We start from the raw sequence: 23,809 nt of genomic DNA, 5'->3' as shown, positions 1-23,809 counted from the left end.
TTTATGCACGCCAATTCTCTTCTTTCTTCGGCGAGATCTAGTTCTGCTCTCAGTCCGTCGTCATTCATTTCTGAGGAGAAATTTAGAGTTCGGGGACTGGGTACGCCGATCTCCACCGGAATTACGGCTTCAGTGCCGTACACCAGGCTATACGGAGTTTCACCGTTGGAGGTTTTGGGTGTAGTTCGGTAGGACCATAGGACTTGAGGGAGATTTTCTACCCATTGTCCTTTGGCTTGTTCTAACCGAGCTTTTAACCCTTTCACCAGAATCCGGTTCGTTACTTCCGTTTGTCCGTTTGCTTGGGGATGGGAGACCGAAGTGAACCGCTGTTGAATGTTCAGCTCTTGGCACCAATTCTTGAACGTCTTGTCGGTGAACTGAGTCCCATTATCCGAGATGAGGATGTGGGGTATGCCAAATCGGCACACTATGTTCTTCCAGACGAAGTCCAATGCCTTTGAGCTCGTTATCGTAGCTAATGGTTCAGCCTCCACCCACTTCGTGAAGTAGTCCACGGCAACGATAAGGAATTTCATTTGCCGAGGAGCTTGAGGAAGTGGTCCCACTATGTCTATGCCCCATTGCATGAAAGGCCAAGGGCTTTGCATAGTGTATAGATCGGTCTGCGGCATCCTTGGGACATTTGCATGAATTTGGCACTTCGTACACTTCTTGACGAGCTGCACTGCCTCTTGTACCATGGTTGGCCAATAATATCCCCATCTCAGAACTTTTTTAGCTAAAGCTCTGGCTCCGATGTGGCTACCGCACGATCCTTCATGAACTTCTCTGAGGATGTAGTCCGTCTCTTCTGGTCCTACGCACCGCAATAACGGCTGGAGGTAAGACTTTCTAAAGAGGACTCCTTCATGAAGTTCGTACCGAAGAGCTCGGCACGTGATCTTCCGAGCTTCTCTCTTATCCTCTGGCAATTGTCCTTGATCCAGATACTGCAAGATCGGCGTCATCCAGTTCGGCGAGCTGGATACTGAATGTACCTCGGCTTCATCAATGCTTCGATGCATTAATTCTTCCGCCTTTGAGCTCGGATCTGAGGCCAATTTACTTAAGGCATCTGCTCGGCTATTTTCCGCTCTGGGAATGCGGATTATCCGAAAATAGGAGAAACTTCGGCTGATGCTTTGCGCTTTGTCCAAATACTTCTTCATTCTCTCGTCACGAGCTTCACTTGTACCCAACACGTGATTTACTATGACTTGTGAATCACAATGGACTTTGAGAGATTTGACGAGCAGACTTTGCGCTAACTGGAGTCCGGCCAGGAGGGCTTCGTACTCGGCTTCATTATTAGTAGTGGGGAATAGGAAACGAAGTGAGTAGGTTACCTCGTGTCCGTCGGGAGCGACAAGTAAAATACCAGCTCCACTTCCCATCTTGTTTGAAGCTCCATCTACGAATCCGCTCCAGCAGTCCGGCGGCTCTACTTCGGATTCCAAGGGCTGTGCTAGTTCGGCATTGGCAGAATTCTTCTGTTCGGCAATAATAGGAATTGCTTGATCGAACTTCGCTTCTGCAAGAAAATCTGCCAAGGCTTGTCCCTTGATGGCTTTCCGAGGTAGATATTCAATTGTGTGCTCTCCCAACTCTATAGCCCACTTGGCGATTCTGCCTGATGCTTCTGGTTTGGTCAACACTTGCCGAAGTGGCAGATCAGTTAAGACGCATACCTTGTGAGCATAGAAGTATGGCCGCAGTCTCCTTGCTGCATTTACTAATGCCAGAGCAATCTTTTCCAGTGGTTGATACCTGGTTTCTGGACCTCTTAATGCTCGGCTTGTAAAGTAGATGGGAAGCTGCTTTAGGCCTTCTTCTCGAACAAGTACCGCGCTGATGGTTTGATCCGATGCCGCTAAGTATAAGAATATTACTTCGGCTTCGGTTGGAGCAGAGAGAATAGGAAGCTCGGCTAGATAACTTTTGAGCTCGTCAAAGGCCTTTTTCTGCTCGGCTCCCCACTCGAACTTTGGTGCCTTTTTCAACACCTTGAAGAACGGCAGTTGCTTTTCGGCTGCTTGGGAAAGGAATCGACTCAGTGCGGCTAGACATCCGGTTAGCCTTTGCACGTCATGTATGGACTTCGGCATTGCCATGTTCTGAACGACTTGAACTTTTGAGGGGTTTGCCTTGAGTCCGTCTTTTGAAACCCAACAACCCAGAAACTTTCCCGAATCTACCAAAAAGGTACACTTTTGGGGATTAAGTTTGAGGTTGGCTTTCTTGAGCACGTTGAGAGTGGACTTGAGGTTGTGCTCGTACTCCGAGGTGCTTTTGCTCTTGACGACTATATCGTCAACATACACTTCGACCTCCTTTCCAATCAGGTGCCGAAAAAGCTTGTCTACCATCCTTTGATAAGTGGCTCCGGCATTCTTTAAACCGAATGGCATCTTTTTATAAGCGAAAATGCCGAAATCAGTAATGAAGGCCGTTTTTGAAGCGTCAATCTCATCCATTAAAACCTGATGGTATCCTTTGTATAGATCAAGAAAACAAAAAATTTCAAAGCCTATCAGAGCTTCTACTTTTTTATCTATGTTCGGAAGGGGATAGCAATCTTTGGGACAATGCTTATTTAGATCGGTGAAATCTATGCACATCCGCCATCCTCCTTCCTTTTTCTTGATCATGACAGGATTGGCCACCCACGAAGGATACTTCACTTCGAATAACACATCCGCCTTCAATAATTGACGGACTTCGTCATGGATGACTTGACTTCGTTCTGCCGCAAAGAGTCTTTGCTTCTGTTTTATCGGCCGGACCGAAGGATCAATATTTAAACGATGAGTGATTACCTCGGGGGGCACTCCGGTCATGTCCAACGGAGACCATGCAAAGACGTCTTTGTACTCCTTGAGGAGCTGGATGGTTTTTTCCCGAAGTAGAGGCGTTCCCGCGAAGCCGATCTTAACCGTTCTGGATGGATCGTCTTCGTACAGCTGAACTGTCATCGAATTCGGCTCCGGTATGACTTCGGTCATTGCCTCTGACTCCGGCTGCTGTGATTGCTATGCTTGGTGGTGCCGATCTGACTGCTCGGCACTTCTAAGCGCAATTTGCAGACATTCCTTTGCTCTCTTTTGGTCACCTCGGATGACCGCTATCCCTCCTTTAGTAGGGATCTTGATGGTGAGGTGATAAGTGGAGCAAATGGCCCGAACTGTGTTGAGCCAGTCTCTTCCCAGGATGACGTTGTACGGGGACCGAGCTTTCACCACGAAAAACTCAATCATCGTACTGGAGCTAGTAGGCGCTTTCCCCACCGTGATCGGAAGGCTGATAATACCTTCAGGGCGGGTGTCCTCCTGGGCGAAGCTCTTCAGGGGAAGCGGAGCCGGGCTGAGCCGAGCTGGGTCCACTTCTAGTTTGTCGAAGCACTCTTTAAAAAGAATGCTGACTGACGCTCCTGTATCCACAAACACCCTGTGGATCAGTTTGTTTGCCACTCCGGCTTGGATGACAATGGCGTCTTGGTGAGGAGAGATGGCCGGGACGGGATCAGCAGCCGAGAACGTAATCACTTCGTCCTGCTTCAGCCTTTTATGCGTTGGCTCTTCTCGATTGGAGCCTCTGCGCTCTGACTTCAGGGACGACTTGGTCTTCCCGGCAGGGGAGAGCGTCAATAGTCAGGATTACTCCATCATATTGCGGCTCGTCATCGTCTTCGGGATCCGGCTGCCTTTTCGGATCCTGAGGAGCGCAGTTCGCACCTCTCTGCTTCTTATTCTTCTTTGACTGCTTGCTTTGGTATTTTTTCAATGTCCCTGCCCTCACAAGAACATCGATACCTGCAGCCAAGTTTCTGCACTCCTCGGTATCGTGACCGTGGTCTTGATGGTAGGAGCAGTAGTTATCCTGGGGTCGGCGCGCGGCAGATTTCGTCATCCGCTTTGGCTTTTCGAACAGGTCAGAGTGTAGTTCGAAAATTTCCGCTCTCGGCTTGTTCAGCGGTACGAACTGAGCGGGCGGCTTCTCGGGATTGAGACGGGGTCCCAATCTGTCTTGCACCGGAGTCCTTTGAATCCTTTCAAAAGGAGTTCGGCGAGGATGTCCCTGATCGCCAAAAGGAGTTCGGCGAGGATGTCCCTGATCGCCATGATCGGGCTTCCTCCTGTCTCCTCGGGACGATGAGCTGTCTAACGACCGTTTGCGACGGTCTGCCTCATCGGCCCGGGAGTACTGGTCCGCAATGTCCCACATTTCCTGAGCTGTCTGCGGACCGCACTCAACGAGCTTCCTGTAGAGAGCTCCGGGCAGGATTCCATTTTGGAATGCCGAGATCACAAGCAGATCGTTGAGATCGTCTACTTGCAGGCATTCCTTGTGGAATCTTGTCATAAAGTCGCTGATTTTTTCGTCGCGACCTTGACGAATGGAAAGCAGCTGAGCCGAAGTGATTCGGGCTTCCGCTTTCTGAAAGAACCTCCTGTGGAAGGCATCCATTAGATCTCGGTAAGATCTGATGCTGCCCTGGGGGAGGCTATCGAACCACCTTCTCGCGTTCCCGATGAGCAGCTCGGGAAACAGCTTGCACATGTGGACCTCGTTGAGACCCTGGTTCGCCATGTTATACTGATAGCGCCCCAAGAAATCGTGAGGGTCCACGAGCCCGTCGTAAGTCATCGACGGAGTTCGGTAGTTCTGTGGTAGGGGAGTTCGGGTGATGTCGTCCGAGAACGGAGTCTTCAGTGCTCCGTACACGGCGAATCCGATATCTCGTCGGTATGGAGGAGATTGAGTTCTCCTGTGATTCCGGTACCGAGGAAGAGCAGGAATATGTCGGGGTTGAGGATTCTTCTTCCTGGAAGACACGGCACTACTGCGGTAGTGACTTTCATGTCTGGATGAGGAAGGAGAATCCTCCGCTTTCGTCTTCGGCTCTTGGCTCTTTTGCAGGAAGGCTAAGAACTCATCCTGCTTCTCAGCCAAGAACAGCTTGACAGCCTCATTCAAATCAGGCTGCTGGGAAGACTCAGTGGGACGATTTTTGGAGCGGCCTGTTCCTTCGCCATGAGAACTGGTGGTGGATTTATCCCTAGGCTGTTTTCCAGACCTATGGGATGGATTGGCTTCCTCCTGGTTCTCACGGGCAGGAATACGGGTACTCTGCGATCTGGTATGCATTTTTTGGGTGGAAAAAAATGGATCAAAAATTCGCTTTATCACAAATTTTGTTCTCTGCTTCCCACAGACGGCGCCAGTGATGGATCCGCGAATTTCTGATGTTAGTAATTGCTGGTAGAGAATGGAAACTACGACACAAAGAATTTACGTGGTTCGATTTACTGAAGTAAATCTACGTCCACGGGAAGAAGGGAGGGCAAGATTGTATTGCTTGATCTGTTTTCTACAGCTTTACAAATACAAACTTGCTATTTGCTATTTTATCTCTAGAGAGCTTAACCTTCTTCTATCTGATCTAAGTTCTATTTATATCTTGAACTAAGATCGTGGCTTGCATCACCACCCTAAGTCGTGGATGTCGTGTAGGTCATGGCCTAAGATCGTGGATGTAGCGTAGGTCATGGCCTACGATCGTGGCCTGAGTTGACACCACGTGGTAGTGGGTGTGTTGGACATCCTGTATGGGTCCACTAACTCCTTGTTCGGTCGAATACTGAGACCGAACTGCTTTGGTTGCCGATCTGAGAGTAGAGCTTGATGCCGACCTGAGAGCAGAGCTTGATAGGATGGCTTTTACCGAGCTGTAGGCTGAGGCCGAACTCTTTGGTAATGCCGAACTCATACTCCTGCTTTGGTTGCCGATCTGAGAGTAGAGCTTGATAGGTTGGCTTTTACCGAGCTGTAGGCTGAGGCCGAACTCTTTGGTAATGCCGAACTCATACTCTTCCTTGGGCTGATGGGCCGTCATTGCTGTTGGGCTTGTTTAGTACGCACCCCATCAGAAATGCTTATGTTGATTGAGATGTTTTGGAGTACTATTTTTGGTATAATTTGTTGGAGGTTTAAGGAAAAACATGAACCAACTTGCTTTTCTAGATAGTTTTTTATTTCACATGTATGATTGAGTAATGTAGATCTTAGGCGAGAATGGTTCGCGCTAGTGTGATCAAGTTAGCCAATCTGAGACGTTTGAGACGTTTAAACATGATCCTCCATATGGATTGTGGAAATTGAACTATGACGAAGCAGTTAGATGTTAGGAATTTTTACTCAAATGTGAACAATAGGATATCCTGAAAGGCGTGAAACACTTTCAGATCAAATCAATTTGGTGGTTCTACCAATATTTGATCGGATACAATTCAGGTTTAGAAGTTTCGTATGTTGATTCTGTGATCCTTACTTTGAACCGAAAATGATCAATAAGAAGAGACCTGAAACGAAACGTCGCGTCTTTTCACGAAACGTTGCGTCTCTTCGTTTCTTAACCGATTTTAACTGTTTTTCGAAGGGTTTCGAAAATTGCAAATTAGTCCTTCGACTATCAGAAATTATATTTCCGGATGAATTTTCTATACAGCTCGACTCCAGCCAGGGGCTGCCGCCCCTTGGACCCTTGCTACTCGGGGGCGCTGCCCCCGAACCCCCGTCTATTCATAATGAATTCAAACAAGCATGCACTCCATACTTTCCAAACTCGTATGATGTCTCATTATAACAATATTGATCAATCAAGTTAATCCAATTACACTAAAATAACTAGATACGAATATGAGCTTGTGAGTGAATGATGAGACACTAGGCCACTAGAAAGATTCTCAGTGGTGCATACCAAATTGTGAGCAAAATATATGATAGCTTAAGTTTGACGTGGCAGCAAAGGCTTATGAACATCTTTTTAGAAAGTAATAATATGGCTAGTTGTTCACATATTTAATGACAGAAAAAGTTAATATCGTTATTTTATTATTTGCTAGAAGTATTAAAATTATACAGTATTGTAGAATGAATGAAACATAAATGGTGGAATGCAGATGTAAATTTGTTTTTCAGAATTTTTATTATTATTTAAAATTTTATTATTCACGTCATTTACGTCTTTTACTATTTTCGTCAGTACAATTCGGTTAGAATTGAATCAAAGGCTGCTAGTTTTTTTTCTGAATATTTATCAGACTTTGTATATGAAGTCGTTGGCATTTCTGAAGAGTGAAAACAAAGGAATGTCCTAATTTCGAAGACTAGACTGATCGAAGTTTGACATTTTCGGCAAATTGTCATATCTTAATTGAGGTTTAATTTAATATGGTGAATTAATAATGAACATTTTCGGCAAATTGTCATATCTTAATTGAGGTTTAATTTAATATGGTGAATTAATAATGAACCGGTAATTCATCTATGTATGTGTATAAAAGGAACAGTGTAAGGTCAATGATTCACACGATTCCCGTATCAAATAAAAGCATGTACTAATATTTTGTAATACTACTATAGTTTTAATTTGACGTAGATTGGTACCGTTACGCCGTTTCAAAAACACTGCGATATACTACCTCCGTCCCCAAAAATTTGTCCCACTTTGACCCGACACGAGTTTTAAGAAATGTAATGGGAAGTGAGTTGAAAAAGTTAGTGAATTGTGAGTCCTACTTTTATATATTAGTTTTATAATAAAACGTGAGTGGGAATGAGTTAGTGGAATATGAGGTCCACTACCAAAAATGGTAAAAAGTGAAATGGTACAAATTTTGGGGAACGAACGAAAATGGAAAAATGGGACAAATTTTCATTGACGGAGGTAGTACAATTTTATTTTATCGCCTCTTTTCCAATAGTGGGCTCTATTTTTTGATAAAAAAAATTGTACAATACTCACCCACTTCCCGATTTTATTTGCCGTCAATTTTTTCTCAGTCTACTATTCTTCAACAAACTCTAGCTGAAAATTGTCAAAATTGATTGATGAAGAATATCCATTATGCATGTTAGATTAATTCTTTGTATTCATTTTCTAATGCGAGACACCATCATGTCGAGTTAGTTATCACTTTCAATTGCAGCAATGATAAAAGAGATGCTATTAGACTTCAATAGACTCAATAAATATATGTACGAGGAATCTTTCATTTTCCAAAATTCGGATGGATGTCAATTTTGTACTTTAAATAAATGGCTTGATTTAAGTATACAAAAACCATAATATAATTAGTTTGATTCAAATTGTATTTAATTAGTAGCATAGTTAGCGCTCAATGTAGATAATGAAATATATCAAAACTCATTCTTATAGTATTAAAACTAAGACTGAATTATATAAGTGGTATCTGGAATTTTAAATTTGAACAAAACTAGTCCCTGAATTTTAAAAATATTATGAGTAGTCCTTGAACTTAAGGGGTAATCTAACCCACGGGACTTTTTTTACTATTTGACCTATTTTTCCATCGAAAATGCCCTCAGGTATGGAGGACATTTTTGGATTTTTTTTTATAAAATTGGTGTATCTCGATACTAGGTATAATATTTTTTTCTTTCTCTAATATTGGATGTGATATTTTTCTATAGTTTAAGTACCTGAAATAATGATAACATCCATTATCATTAGTTACGTGGCTTATACTAACTCCGTCCCCCCAAATATTGTCCCACTTTGACCCGACACGGATTTTAAGAAATGTAATGGAAAGTGAGTTGAAAAAGTTAGTGGAATATGAGGTCCACTACTAAAAATGGTAAAAAGTGAAATGAGATAAACTTTTAGGAACAAACGGAAATGGAAAAATAGGACAAACTTTCATGACAGAGGTAGTAGTATAAAATAACACAATATGAGGAAGGTAGCCATTAAATATTCATATATAAACGAGATTTTGATAACTATTTCAAAATTAATATGAGAACGAAAGCAATTTCGCTTATCATTAATTATGTGGATTTTGGTATAAAATAACACAAATATGAAAGGTATACCGTTAATATTATATAAACGAGATTGGATGACTATTTTAAAAAATGATATGACATCAAAAGCAATTTAATTTGTTGCAAGATACTCACTATTCAGCCGCGTATTTTTTTAAAAGTTTTTTTCTACACCATAGTAACAGTGATATCAATAACATATCGAAATTTGTCTAAATGAACCTTCCAAGTGTAACACCCCATTTTTCTAAACCTAAGTTTTGAACCCTAAAATACTTGTATATAATGCTATTAATATTGCGAGGTCCGTGAATTAATTGTTAAGTGGAATTTGTCGCTGGACTAGGGTTTTGTGAAATAAATTACTACGTGAATTTAAAATAATTCCTTTCCGTGGGGAATAAATATATTGGACTCGATTCGCGAGCTGGATCGAATAAATTGGATAAATAATATAGAAATTCAATCCGTGATAAATAAATTGTGGGCTGCAATAATTCAAATTTTAATTAAATATTCGGTAGAGATTTTCCTCTTCCGTGATCTGCAAATAAATATCAAATAAATTCAATTTAGTTCAAAATAAAAAAAAAAGAAGAATTCGAAATCTTCCTAATCCCACGATTAAAAGAAAACCGCCCCCTCCCCCATCACTCCCTAAATCTCTCTCACATCCAAACCACCCCTCCCTTTATATTATTTCCTTCCCAAAAACCGTTCTCTCCTATCTCTGCAATCCCTTTATATTATTTCCTTCCCAAAAACCGTTCTCTCCTATCTCTGCAATCAAGAAGACAAGGTTTTTCCTCTCAACCTTAATTCAAGGTAATTCTGTAGAAATTTCCCTCGATTTTACACGTTTTTTTCAATCAACTCATTCAATATTCTTCCGGCAAAAACCCTGAAACAAGACTTGAAAGACGAAGTTATCAGTTGTTCTTTCGAAACCTGTTCAAGGTATATTTCCTCCCAATTCAAAACCTTATGTTGTACTTCATACAAGAGCATGGTATACAATTTCAATTCTTCAATTCGTGTGCTTTTCATATAATTCATGGACTTAGTTACTCCCATGTGTCAACTCTCGACCGAAGCCTCACGTTGCGAATAAAACATAAGGATTTAATACCAATCGAACCCTCCTCTAACCTTACAAACTTTAAACGCAAGAAAAGTTGAATTTTAATGGAACACACAAACGAAATTGAACTGGAACTTATCTTCGGGGTTGTGCGGGGCTGTTCGGAGTTGTTTCAGGGCTGAAACGATGAGAAACGGTGGCTGCCGAACGTCTAGCGCATGGCGACTTGAACCCAATCATGTTCTCACCCTTTCGGGTTTTTCCACGGCGGTGCAGCCGCTCCGCATGGCGCTCATATAGGAGGAGGTGCCGGATACGGCGGAGGAGAAGCTACTGGTGGTTTTGCAGCCGCCGGCGAAGAGATCGTCGACGAAAGACCGCCACACGAAAGTCGATGGACAGCGACCAGCAGCGACGGCAGCGGCGGCAGCGGCATCGTGATCTCGACAGCAGCAGCGGTTTCGTGCGACGGAGGCTGTCGAAGCTGACAGGCGACTGCGCCGACAGCACCGTGGCAGCCGCCTTTTGTCTTCCCGACGAGTGGCGGCCGGCGACGAGGGGTGAACTGGAGAAGGCGACGGAAATTGAGAGAGATATCAGTTGGCCGAAGAGATAGAGAAGAGGGAGAGACAGACGTGGGGGATGTGGGAGTTGATTTTGAGCCATTTGTTTTTTTTGGGTAGATTTGGGCCCTTGTAATTTTAAAAAAATCTTTGGGCCTTGTAATTAAATGGGAGGATTTATTTAAAGTTTGTGGCCTCTTAATTAAATTGGAGATATAAGGTGGGGAAATAATTAAGTTTTAGGCCGATAATTAATCGTGAAGAATATTTAATTAATCCTTGGAATAATTCAAATAGTGAATAATTTTATCTTATGTCGGAAATAATTAATTTGAAGAGAAATAATTGCAGGAATTTAATTACGCGCTTAAATAAATATTGGGATTAATTTCTACATTTTGGAGGGAAGTACGAGGAGCCAACAGAGGGATTATGGGCACAAGCGGCCGCCGAATAATAAAAAATATGCGAAAATTGAGAAACGAGATAAAAAACTTTACTTAGGATGCATGCATTTTTATTTATTTATTTGAAAAGTGTGTTGATATATATATAATCTAAATGTTAAAGGTGAATGAATCGTGATACCAAAGGGAAGAGAGTACTTGAGAATTAAGCAGTCGAGGTGGACTTTCTTTTATTAAACTCTTTTACGCTTTCAAAAGTATGATTATGGTGGAATAATGGTGGTTTAAATTATTATGTCATGTCATGTTTGTTTTGATGAAGAAATTGTCGCCTGATGCCTAGTTTGTGAGTTCGCTCCATTAGGCTATAGGGCTATGTTGAGATTGTTGCCTGATGCCTAGTTTGTGAGTTCGCTCCATTAGGCTATAGGGCTATGTTAAACGAATTCGGGTCTGAGTAGGGCCGCAAACCCTATCAGGCTAGTGTACACAGGTGGGATCGTGAGACGTCCTTGCTAGTCGGTCGGTCTCGTGGGCGAATAGTGTGGCCGCACTTTCATCGCACTATGGTAAGAGGATGTGATTGATCGATTGTCGAGAAAGTGAGGAGATTGTTTTGACTGGCCAGTCTATGAAATTGTTTTGTGATACTCGATGATATTCTTTTCTAAATGTAAAACTCGAGTTCACTATGGTACGAATGACATAACTTTTATCAACTATTTTCGGCGTGTGTCCACTGAGTATATTAAGTACTCAACCCTGCATGTGTTTTCCCTATGTGCAGGTTGAGCGGCGACGAGAATATGGTGGTGTTTAGCAAGTAAATCAGAGAATGAATTGTTTATCCTTCAATTATGAGTGTCATTGCGCCTTCACACATGGCGTCACTCTCTCCCTTGGTCGTTTCCGCTGTGACAATTCTTTTACTTACCATTTATTGGGCCTGCAACTCAAATTGTTTTGATATTGAATATTTGGGATTTTGTTGGATAATGTCAACTCTTGGTCATTTTCTTTGAATATCAATTGTTGGTCAAACTCGTTATCCAAACCCTAGTTCTCTTCGTCTGATTATTATATTTTTTTAATCACGATCGCCCGTATTTATTAACCCTAAAGGGCGGTCATGACAATACGTGACTGTAAATAATGTATATATTATTTTATTTAATTCCTATTCTAAATCTCATGATTTTTGACACACCTGGAATTAAAAAAAAAAGAAAAAATGAAAGGAAAGTGGCAAGTGAAGACAAAATGCAAGAAAATATCTGGCTGGCGCAGGTGGTTGCAGATATTTATCATCCTCGGTCTGACGTGGCACTCAACTGCTACGATTGACACGTGTGAAAAAAGCGTTTCCATGTGGAGCTTCACTTTCTCTCACACCGCCTCTCTTTTCCAAATTTGGCCAAGGGTTTCCATTTTCCTTTTATTTTCCAGATATTTTTCTTCTGTTTGATCACCACAATCTGCTAATGGAAGGAGATTTTAACTCGGAGACTCAGCATCGGCCTCCGCTGCCTCCGGCGCTCGATAGAGTTTGCGACCGCCGCTCGAACTCGGATGCATCGTCCTTGCCCGTTGAGAATTGCGAGGATCCCGTTCGCCATTCGAGGAATGTGACGCCGGTAACTCCTCTTTCTCTTCTCTCGATTTACGCAACCCTCCGATTGATAGTGCGATTGCTATCTGTGTCTCGATTCTAAGACTGTTTGATGCACTGTGTCTGAGGTCTAATTGCAGGAGATCCTGAGCTCAGTAGTTTGTTAGGTAAATGCTGCATAATTTTGGCTGTTACTCGCTAATCGTCCGTGATTTTTTTAGTTTTTTGTTTGCGAGGCAAGCTCATTGGTGGATTTTCATTTTAAAGGGAAAGGAAACAATATCCATTCTTGGTGATTATGATATATTGATATTATAACAGATTGAGTTCATTCCTTCGAGAACAAGGTCTGTTTTATGATTTTATCAAATTAATAAGACAAGGAAGGTCTGAACTCCATTACTAACTGAAGGATCATTTTTGTTTAAGACTTTAAGTTAAGTGAAGGTGTTAGCAAGGGTAAGGCTACGTTAGGGTCTTCTACGTGGAATATGGGTGTAATTTTGGATGCGTTGCGATACCATTTAAGTAATGTTTATTTTTTGAGACTAATTGGATATGCTTAAAAGAACTGCATAGATTGTTGGAGAATGACCAGTTGGACAAAATGAGATATACAAAATGGCCTAATTTATACTATCAAATAATGAGTTGAAACAACAATCAACTGGTAAAGTATGGTTTACTCTTTGTGTTATCTCTGCCTTCCCTTATAAAACTTTCCTTTATCTTCTGAAACTGAACTATTATAAATTTGCAATAAAAGAATTAAATTGATAATCCGTTGATACATATGGATTTTGGTATAACTCAGCTCTGCCCCACTGAATTTCTAGGAATATTATTAGCTTATTTGTCTTTGAATTTAAAACCAAGACTTGAACCTTTAATTGTATTCTCAGTTCGTTTTTGCGTAGGAGAGTGATGGTATCAGATTTTTGCATGAATGCACATGTTTTGTTGTCGGTGTTGGCATAGTGTTACTATTTTTTTGTGACTTAGTGATTCATCAATCGAACTACAATGTTATGTTTTAGTTAGCCGTCAATACATCTTTTGTCCTATATCCTTATTTGCAGCGGCAATACTCCTCTCTCTCTAATATGTCGATGGCCACAAGGTCTAATTGTTTGAATATCTTCTGTATTCTATTCTTACTAAGGGAAATTAGATGCTGAATTAGTCATTATCTACACTTTAGAATAAAAAAAAGTTGCTTGCTTAGGACTTCTGGACGTAGATTCTTATGGAAATTATTTACTACTATAATTTTGTTAAATAATTGATGAGAACACATTTTAGTATCCATTCTGTGTAAGGGGTAAAAGATTTTCCAAATCTATAAATATCAAAAGGGCTCCCTTATGTACATTTATATTTTATCCTACGGTGGTATTGTAAAAAGTACTACTACTATTTATTATCTCTTATCTATTTTTGACGAAATATTTTGTTTTAAAAGTTTCGGTATTATTAGCATGTGATAGGACACAGCAGTGTTTGAATAGTTTTTTTTAATTAGTATGTAATATGGTCACGGCTGGTGTTCGTTTGAGTCCGTACATGTGCTTACATTGGCCTCTCGATTTCCCTGACGCCAGGATGAAAGCACAGCATGGACAAATGAGAAACACAATTCCTATCTGTATCATTTGGAAATGTCATTTGTTGAACAGCTGTACCAATCAAAATCTGTGCTTGCACGATGCTCAGGGCACAACTTGAGAGACATACATATATCTCGGAAGCATTTGACTAATGCTTCTGATCAGGTTCATGAAACTTAATGCTGTTAACTTATATTCCCTGGGCTGGGTTAACAGTACAAAGCTAAATATATTTGTTACTTTTGTCTTATGCCAGTATGATGTTTCACGCAATAGATGTTGGCAAAAGAGTAAGCATGCAGCGGGTGGGCCTACTCACAGCAGTACTCACCATTCGAAGCATGGAGATGTGCATTACCATCCATCACTAAGTAAAGTGCCCACACCCGTGAAGCTTATTAGGACAAGGAAACAAGGGGAAGGGATGATATCTCATGGAACACAAACATGTTCACAGGACATAATTGACTCAAATAGAGGTAATCCGAAACTAACATTGCCATAAATTTGCCTTTCTTTGTTGAGTTGAACTTTTAAATTCTTGACGACTTTGCTCTGGTTGTTATACACGTGTTCTGTTATTTGTAGTATTATTTTCCTTTTGTGTGCATATGACAAGTGTAATTGATGATAGAAATCATATACACGGAAAAAAGGCAGATTTTATACTCTACTTGTGAGTTAGATTTATGTTTTTATCTGTTTATGGATCTACTTGAGCATACAAAACTAAATTATTCAAAAGAGTATCCTTAGGTGTTTCTTCTCCCTTCTTTCCTCTTTTGACTTTGTTCATGATGTGTATGGTGGAACAGATGAACTTTCTCGAAACTAGATTTTGCGAAATTCTGAAAAGTGACCAAATTTCTCAAGTATTAACTCTACTATAACAGAATCCTCTGACCCTCATGTACAATTGGTAAGTACTTGTTATTTTGTTTGGTGCGGAAAGTAATATAAACCGTAAGTGATATAGCTTTTACCAGAACACATTAGAGAAATGTTGAATCGGCCTTTTACCATTTTTATGCTATCAAGGTTTAGAAATTGCAGGTTCCGAAAATGCTGTAGCTCTATCTTTGAAATGTTTAATGGAGTGAGTGCTAGTTATTTCGTGTACAATCTCCAAATTTTTTTGTAAATGTTAAAACATTTAGGGTCAGTGGTATGTTGCATGATAGTGGCATTTTAGCATTTGCTTTCTCTGCTTTGACTTAACCACACGCACTAGATTCTAAAGATTCTGATTTTTATTTGTTCCCTCACGGTTAGAGTAGAGAAAGGGCCATTTGACTGTTTCACAATGTTCATGCTATTAGGCTCTAGACATAACAAGTTCTTAAAATAGTGTTGACTTTTTGGGAACTTTTAATTGAACGGGTGATAGTTATTCTATTTACAACTTAAGAGTTCTATTGTATACGTTAAAAGTTATAGTTAATATTGTATGATCACATTGTCTGTAATTGGTTTCTATGCTTTAAACAAACCATGTGTAGATTCCAAAATTTTTACTTGTAGTTGTTCTGTGTTTGGAAAAAAGAGAAGGGAGAGTGACCTGCTGCACTGAAACGGTTAAAAGTTGCATCCTTTGCTTTGTACTTTGGGTAAATCTTTGGAGTTGAACTTGTGCTTAATGCATCTACATGTAAATGTTTCTTCTCTATAAGGAATGATAATGATGGCATGTTTTTTTCACTTCTTATTTACTTGAGTTGCTAAGATGGTTAAAACAGAGAGAGAATAGATTTGCACAGAATGTACTTACTTCCTATTTCCTAACAGAATTAGGTTTTGATTCTTGATCAAAAACAAATTCAGAAGTTTGATACAAAAATCATATTTGATCCACCTTAAAATAAGATCCGGTGTTCAACCTCCCCTCCCCTTCAGTTAATTGTTTGCCTTTTGTGTGCCTGCATATTGAGATGTGAGTGAGTAAATGCTAGTAATAGATGGAAAGAGTTCATATCAGTATGTGTAGATCATCCTTTTTCTTTATTATATCATCATTTTTATTGACATTGTTACGTTTTTTACTTTTTTTCAACAGAGGAGACGGGTCAAAATTTTTTGAATGAAAATCAAAATACACTAAATTCCGAGTCCCAAGTAAAAAGGTTGAAGATAGCTTTGGAGGATGGATCACATCAGGATCAAGTAATGTGTAGAGTTGAATTCTGTTTTGCAAGTGTATTTATGAATAGAAACTATTGGTTATCTTCTCAATCCTGGTGCCCGGTATTGCAGATTGTTCCTTCAATGTGATGCCCTCCAGCAGATGATGAACAAGTCAAATTATTGCTCGCTGTGAAACTGTCTTGAAGTTTTGATAGCCGTGTTTACTCTCCAACTTGAAATGCATTTTCACATGGGATGCCCTGTAGACATTATTCCATTAATAGAGGATGGTGAAGATTAATGAGGTGCAGGATTTAAAGTTTCCCCTAGCATTTCCAAATCGAGGTAACATATAAGTCGAGTCCATGTGAAGGATCAGTGAAGGATGTGATCCCATGGAATTTCGATATCCTAAAACTAAGAACCACATCATTTTGTCCTAGTAGATTCCTAGAAACAGAAGCTTCATCATGCCTGCATAAACTCATTTACTTGACCTGTAGATAAGATGCAGATATATAATTATTTATGTAGTTGCCTGTGTAAAGAAATTCTGCTTTCTCCCTCCTATGGATTATAGGTTATGCGGCTGGGGACGTAAATGGTCTGTAGATGTCTAGGCGAACATCTGTCTCCTGCTTTCGATTTTGTGAGCTTTGTAGTTTAGTGTTTGGAGTTTTGTGCATTTGCTCACTCCGCAAATATCTATATATTGTTGCTTGATACACTCTTTTAAATCTTTTACTAATATTGGTTATAAACCTTTGTTGTATGAATGATTATTGTCTGTATTTTAATTGTTAGAGCTGTAAAGAATCTGCACATATGCAGGTTCAACTAATCATGCTTTTGTGTGGATCTGACATATATAGTAATGCATATCAATGCCCTCTATTGATTGGAATTATTCCTAGAGGCATCATATGTTAGTCATCAATTTTTTTTTTCATTTTGTAAAGCTGAATCGCAGTAGTTGATTGTTTAACAAACCTTTTTATTGTAGTTGAGAATTCTTGCATCTAAAGTCAAGTCTATAGATAGAAAAAGGGTCGACTTGTTGCTATCATACCTCTGAATTATTTGGTCATTTAGTACTCCACTATAACGTGGAAATTGCCGAGTGATTAATCAATTCTTCCACAAAATAATGTCATGGACTCATAGTAGACACATAATGGAGATTTAGTACTAGTATTTACTTAAATAGTATTTACTATTTACTTAAATCATAGGTATATTTATTCCGACCTTCAAAGTTCAAATTTCTCTTTTGTTTTTTTGTGAAAGGATTTTAGATGTTATGTAGATTAATTTGTTCACAATAATTTTGATTAAAAATAAATTTTAATCGACTAGTATTATTTTTTAGAACTTTTTAGAGCGCGAGTACTTTATAAATTTAACGAGCTCACTTAGCAAAAAAAATTTTACAAAAGGCTGCAGTTTGCCAGATAAAAATTTAATGGCTGTTAGTTCAAGAAGAAAACTAGTAGTACTGATAAAACAACAAACTTTTATAATCTCCGATTTTTGTAATAGAGGGAACTACATAAATGGTACCTGATCTTTTACTTTTGCACATAAATGATATTTGATTTTTATTTTATCATTTTTGGTACCTATAAATCACATTTTTAGTACTTGATGCAATTTTCACCCCAAAATGCCCTTTAAATAAATATATTTTTCCATTTGTGTCACTGAGGTTATTTTGGGCATACACAAAATTAAGTATCAAAAGTGATATTATAATATTTTCTCTCATTCTTCTCACTCTTTATACTATTATTAATAATCAATATTAATATTATTATTTTGATATTATAAATTACTAATTAATTTATTTTTTAATATCATTCAAATATACTTAATTATAATTATAGTTATAATTATATTTAATTATTGTAATGATATTATTGTTATAATACTAAAAACTAGTTGTAATTAATAAATAATTATAGTATAATTATTTAAATTATGAATCATACAATATTATATAATAATAATAATTATTATTATTATTATTATTATTTTATGTTAAATTAATAACTAATCAATATAGTTTTAATAAAAATTTAAAATTGTGAATTGTATTCATAATGATATTAAGAGTTAAATATTTTTAGTTAGGTGTTTCAACCCTAAAATGAGTATAAAATAATTCAATAAAAAATATTTAATTGATTTAGTTATTTTAAATAATTAATTTAATTATGTGTTTTGTTCTTGATCTATATTATGAATGCAATTAGATGTATGTATAAAACACTAAAAAGAAACAACAAAAAGAAGAGAAAAGAAAAAAGAGGAAACATAAACTAAGGAGAAAAAAAAGAAGAAAGTAAGATAAAATACTAAAAAGAAAGAAGAAAATGAAGAAAAAAGAAAGAAGAGAAAGAAAAAAATAATCACATGTTTGGTTTTATTTAATGGAAATTTCCAAAAATATCCTCCATAACAAAAAAAGCACATGTTTAATACCTAGGATTATTTTTGTCACTGAGTATAAAAAATGATATAAAATAAAGATCAGGTACCATTTACGACTAAGTAGTTCACTCTTAGCAATAAAAACTTCTCTTGGGGTAAAATTTACCAGATAAAAATTTATTTGGAATCATTTTAGACTCGAATCAAAATTTGAGTTTAAATTTATTTAATTTAAAAAGTTTCTTCTTTTATACTCATTACTTCTTTCGAATAATTTTAGACACGAATGAAAATTTGAGTTCGTGTCATCTATATCAAAAGCTTCTACATTAATGCTTTCAAAACTTCTGTACGTCTATGCTCCTCCAAACACTCACGTTATAAAAATCAAAATAAATCCCAGAAATAAATACTCTCAAAATTGAGAAAACCGGTCAGGGCAAGTCCACCAACACCTTCCACAGTTCCATGGACGCCTCGAAATCGAAATATTGATTCACCACTCTCTCTTCAAACACCATATTCTCGTCAAAGATCCATTTTTTCCCCATTTCTTGACGATTCAAGCTCATGGCTGCTGCTAGCTTCAGACAGCATCCGAAGGCCGAAGAATGACCCGATCCAGACATCCCATCAACGTCGTATTCATCATCATCTGCATCTATAAACATGAGGAAATGGTCGAATTTTCTCCCTATTTTGGTGGGTCTGGTGGTGATAGGGGAGATTGCGTTTCTGGGCCGTCTCGATATGGTCAAGAACGTCGACATAGTCAACTCCTGGGCCGACTCATTCTACTACTTCACCCAGACCACGTCTTCCTCATCCTCGTCCCCGTCCCCGTCCCCGTTCCCGTTCCGGACCCTCGAATACGCCGGGTCGGATCGCGACCCGGTCTCCGAGCCTGTCGACAGCTGCGAAGCTTGGTTGGAGAAGAAGGACTCCGTGCCTTATTCTAGGGATTTCGTTAAAGACCCAATTTTGGTAATTGGGGCTAATGAGGTAAAATAATTATTCTGTATCTTTTTTGTTGGAACTGTTGTATTCGTTAATTGTTAAGTAGGAAAGTGTTGTGCATAATGTAGAATGCTATTTGTGTGTTTCTTGTGCCATTTGTTTGTGCTTATGTTTGTTGATCATTTATTGTAAGGATCAAAGTTGAATTGCAGATAAGTTCTCAGATTATCAATTTCACCTGCTTTGGTAAGAGATGATAAATACCGTGCAATGGATTATCTGGATTCTTAGATTATGATAACAATGGCAATCAGCTATGAGCAATTCAAAGTGGAAATATGTGATTGCCTATGTTGTTTGTAACTGTGTTTTTCAGTAGCTTTATGTAGATTTAGAGATTCTACTGCAACAATTTGTGTTTTTTGACTTGAATTGTACGATGTGTAGGAGTTTAAGACCTGCAGTGTTGGATGTAAGTTTGGGTATGAATCGAATAAGAAACCCGATGCTGGATTTGGACTTCCTCAGTCATCTGGAACTGCAGCCGTGCTTAGGTCAATGGAAGCAGCCTCATATTATGCTGAGAATAATATTGACATGGCACGACGGTGGGTAAGCACAAAAGTGGTTGCTTTTGCCTCTTATTCCACTCTTTCCCTGTCAACAGCCATTTCCATGGATGTTTAGACATTAGATTTTCTTTTTGGTTGGCATAAATCAAGCTATTCTGTAAACATTTTTATGCACAAAAAACCAGTCAATTTTGTTGCTTCATTGATAATTCTGTCTAGTTATTGACATATGGTTCTTGTTTTCTTCATATATGGTTTCTGGATGGCCGCAACTAAATCAGCATCCATATTTTGTACTCCCTTGACTAATAATATGGTTGTGGTGTTTTTTTTATGTTACAGTCGGGGGTATGACATTGTAATGACAACCAGTCTTTCATCAGATGTGCCTGTGGGATATTTTTCTTGGACTGAATACGATATGATGGCTCCAGTTCAACCCAAAACTGGAAGTGCTATAGCTGCTGCTTTCATTTCTAACTGTGCTGCTAAGAACTTTCGGCTGCAAGCATTGGTTGGACTTGAGCAAGCAAACATCAAAATTGATTCTTATGGAGGTTGCCATCGGAATCGTGATGGAAAAGGTAATACCTCACCTTATTTCAAACCTATATGAAATTATAATTTACTGCTTAAAGGCACCAAGTTTTATTATTTCTATACGCATCAACAAAAGAAATCAATTTTTCATATAGAAACTAAGTTTCCTTTGGAAAATATCATAACTCCAATCTGTATATGAATGTAAATATTTTGATTGGTATATTAATATATGAACTCAATTTGTGGTGATAGATGCTTTTCTTATTCCCTTTTGTGCTACTCAATTTTTGTTGTAGCTCTGTAAGTCAGCTTTTCGTGAAACATTTCCTGTGATTACAGGTTTCAGTTGATGGGAAGCAAAACTGGAACCTATCATGTTTAAAAGATGTAACAATCTTTTTTATTTTGAGCACAATTTAACGATTCAAAGTTATAAAGATGAAATGTTGATGAAGGATATAAGTGGATGGTTGTTGGTTAAGGCTCTGTATCCTCCTATCTTTGGGCTAGGCTTAGTTGGATTTGTATGAACTCCTTGTTTTCTCACATTTTCAGTGGATAAAGTGGAAACATTGAAGCGTTACAAGTTTAGCTTGGCTTTTGAGAACTCGAATGAGGAGGATTATGTTACTGAAAAGTTCTTCCAGTCTCTTGTTGCGGGTAAAGTACATTTCTTCTTGCTTACTCTTTTGTGTTGATGAATTTTATGTTTGTAAATATGCCTATGCTGTCATTAATGTTTATGTATACTATCAACTTATAATCTCCTCCCCTCCACATAATTTACACACATATATATGTACTAGTATATGATACAGTATGTTTATGTGTGATTCCATAAGTTAAGACAGTTTAATGTGTCATGAAAGATACTCAATGGAGAAGCTGATACATGCGGGGTTTACACTACTATAAGCTTAACCCTTTTGAAGCAAGTTATGATTTTTGAAAAGAACTCGTGGAATAGTCTTCTTTTCTTTCATGACAGTCCTGTCATTTCGTGGTCTTAATTCTTATGCTCTGGAATGTGCCTAAGATGCTATTGAATTGGCTTCTCAACTATTAACTGGTGCAATTTTGGACTTCATGATGCTATTTTCTGACTGAGGGAACTGAAAATACATGGCAGGCACTATTCCTGTGGTGATTGGCGCCCCTAATATCCAAGATTTCTCTCCTGGTCCTGGTTCGTTGCTGCATATCAAGGAGCTCACAGATGTTGATTCTGTTGCCAAGAGAATGAAATACCTTGCTGACAATGACAGTGCATTTAATGAATCATTAAGGTCTGTATTTTAGTCCTAACATGTTCAATTTTGAGTCCTTTTTGTGTACTACTCCCTGCGTACCACTTTAGGTGTCCCGGTTTACCATTTTTGGGTGTCCCACTTTAGGAGTCCCGGTTGGAATATTCCATAAATGGTAATAAGGCCCACATTCCACTAACCTTTTTCCACTCACATTTTATTATAAAACTAATGGAGTATATAAAAGCAGGACCCACATTCCACTTCACCAACTTTCCTTTACATTTCTTAAAACTCGTGCCGAACTCAAATGGGACTCCTAAAGTGGGACGGAGGGAGTACTTTTTCCTTTTCCTTGTATCCTGATGTAATTTTGCCTCAAGTTTGAATGCGCTTCATTGCTTATCCTCTATTATATGCTTTCTAATTGAACTACTTGAATAGCTTGACATGTTGAGGGGCCTTTTTCTTGTGTTGGTTATTTTTGTTTAGGTGGAAATACGAGGGGCCATCCGATTCTTTTAAGGCCCTTGTGGATATGGCTGCAGTACACTCATCATGTCGACTATGCATTTACTTGGCAACCAAAATCCAAGAAAAAGATGAAAAGCATCCAGAATTTCAAAACCGTCCCTGTAAGTGTACTCGTGGCTCAAAAACTACATACCACATATATGTCCGGGAAAGAGGGAGGTTTAAGATGGAATCCTTTTTCCTAAGGTATGTATTTTTTGTGGCAACAAGAGTTTGCTCATGTTATTTTATTTTTTTTAATTTCTGCTGCATTTTCTGAATTTAGAAATTATACCATTCCACTTGATTCGTTGATACCAATGCCTAATATTTGAATACAGGTCAGATAAATTGACCCTCGAAGCCCTATCCTCTGCTATTGTGAAAAAGTTTAGGTCGCTGAAACGCGCTCCTATCTGGAAAAGTGAGAGGCCAGAGAGCATAAGAGGCGGGAATGAGCTAAAAGTCTACAAGATATACCCAGTCGGGCTTACAGAGAGGCAAGGATTATACACCTTCAAACTCAATGGAGATTCGGGTTTAAGGGAACACATAGAGAGCCACCAATGTGCCAAGTTTGAGGTGATATTCGTATAGGTTTTGACATGGAGAATCCAGGAATGGGGTCTCGGGTAGGGTGTTGCCCGGCACTCTTCTCTTCCTCACCATATTAACTTTTGTATGATGGCTGACTCTAGGATTTGTTGCTCCACTTTTCTTTACCACCGGGCTTCGTGTTCGTTAGTTTTAGGTCGAGTTTAGAGGAGGCGAGAAAGATGGGGATTAGTACATGATGTTGGGGCTTAAAATGAGGTTTTGTTCATTGGTGTACATATCTTCACTATGGCAAGCATTGAAAATGGTTAAAATTGAGGAAACTAAAATGGTGGAATCATGTTTAGATCACTATATTCCTTGCTTGATTCCGATTCTTGGTCGATTTTTAAAAGTTATTCCTTTGTTTTGTTAAGGTTCGAACATGCTAAAATCAAAACTTGTTCTTTTTTCTTTTTTCTGAGTTTGATTCGGATGAAAATGATATAAATGCTGCATTTTGGTATATGGACTGGAGTATCTGTTGTGTATGTAAAATCATGGATTAAATATGCCCGGTCAATGGATTTTGACCAAACAATAAATGTGATGAGACATTTAATTTTGTAAATTTAATGATATAGCGTCGATCTACATTTTACGTAGATAAATGTAGTATATTCACTTTCTCTAATTTGATTTCCGGCGAGTGAGAAATAGTGTATTAAAGTTAGGCATAATTAGCTTTTAATTAAAGCTTGAAGTTTGAGCT

At 38.7% G+C, this 23,809-nt stretch overlaps 2 protein-coding genes across 3 annotated transcripts; both read left to right on the top strand.

The window, feature by feature from the left end:
* Positions 1–12,259: 12,259 nt before the first annotated feature.
* LOC121759689 (cold-regulated protein 28-like) lies at positions 12,260–17,163 on the top strand. Of its 2 annotated transcripts, XM_042155360.1 has the most exons (5): positions 12,268–12,538; positions 14,115–14,285; positions 14,377–14,599; positions 16,174–16,280; positions 16,371–17,163. In XM_042155360.1, the coding sequence occupies exons 1-5, from the start codon at positions 12,386–12,388 to the stop codon at positions 16,386–16,388; spliced, it is 672 nt and encodes a 223-aa protein (XP_042011294.1). In that variant the 5' UTR covers positions 12,268–12,385; the 3' UTR covers positions 16,389–17,163. The 2 variants fall into 2 exon arrangements, with proteins under 2 accessions (XP_042011295.1, XP_042011294.1); XM_042155361.1 differs by lacking the exons at positions 16,174–16,280; positions 16,371–17,163 and adding an exon at positions 14,936–16,166 and having other exon boundaries at positions 12,260–12,538.
* Positions 17,164–19,025: 1,862 nt separating this feature from the next.
* LOC121757044 (glycoprotein 3-alpha-L-fucosyltransferase A-like) lies at positions 19,026–23,387 on the top strand. The gene is made up of 7 exons (XM_042152516.1): positions 19,026–19,673; positions 20,076–20,236; positions 20,543–20,784; positions 21,299–21,403; positions 21,873–22,029; positions 22,483–22,710; positions 22,845–23,387. The coding sequence occupies exons 1-7, from the start codon at positions 19,341–19,343 to the stop codon at positions 23,098–23,100; spliced, it is 1,482 nt and encodes a 493-aa protein (XP_042008450.1). The 5' UTR covers positions 19,026–19,340; the 3' UTR covers positions 23,101–23,387.
* Positions 23,388–23,809: the final 422 nt, after the last annotated feature.

This window comes from Salvia splendens, chromosome 12, assembly GCF_004379255.2.
Source record: "Salvia splendens isolate huo1 chromosome 12, SspV2, whole genome shotgun sequence".
Lineage (NCBI taxonomy): Eukaryota > Viridiplantae > Streptophyta > Magnoliopsida > Lamiales > Lamiaceae > Salvia > Salvia splendens.
Note: the sequence above shows the minus strand (reverse complement) of the source record. Positions and strands in the feature narration are given on the sequence as shown.

What these genes read in the sequence shown, in the direction of transcription:
- LOC121759689 (XM_042155360.1), top strand. Translation starts at nt 12,386, where the DNA reads ATGGAAGGAGATTTTAACTCGGAGACTCAGCATCGGCCTCCGCTGCCT. An exon ending in ATTCGAGGAATGTGACGCCG is followed by an intron (nt 12,539 to 14,114) that starts GTAACTCCTCTT and finishes CCCTGACGCCAG; the next exon opens with GATGAAAGCACAGCATGGAC. An exon ending in CATAATTGACTCAAATAGAG is followed by an intron (nt 14,600 to 16,173) that starts GTAATCCGAAAC and finishes TTTTTTCAACAG; the next exon opens with AGGAGACGGGTCAAAATTTT.
- LOC121757044 (XM_042152516.1), top strand. Translation starts at nt 19,341, where the DNA reads ATGAGGAAATGGTCGAATTTTCTCCCTATTTTGGTGGGTCTGGTGGTG. An exon ending in TGGTAATTGGGGCTAATGAG is followed by an intron (nt 19,674 to 20,075) that starts GTAAAATAATTA and finishes TACGATGTGTAG; the next exon opens with GAGTTTAAGACCTGCAGTGT. An exon ending in ATGGAATCCTTTTTCCTAAG is followed by an intron (nt 22,711 to 22,844) that starts GTATGTATTTTT and finishes ATTTGAATACAG; the next exon opens with GTCAGATAAATTGACCCTCG.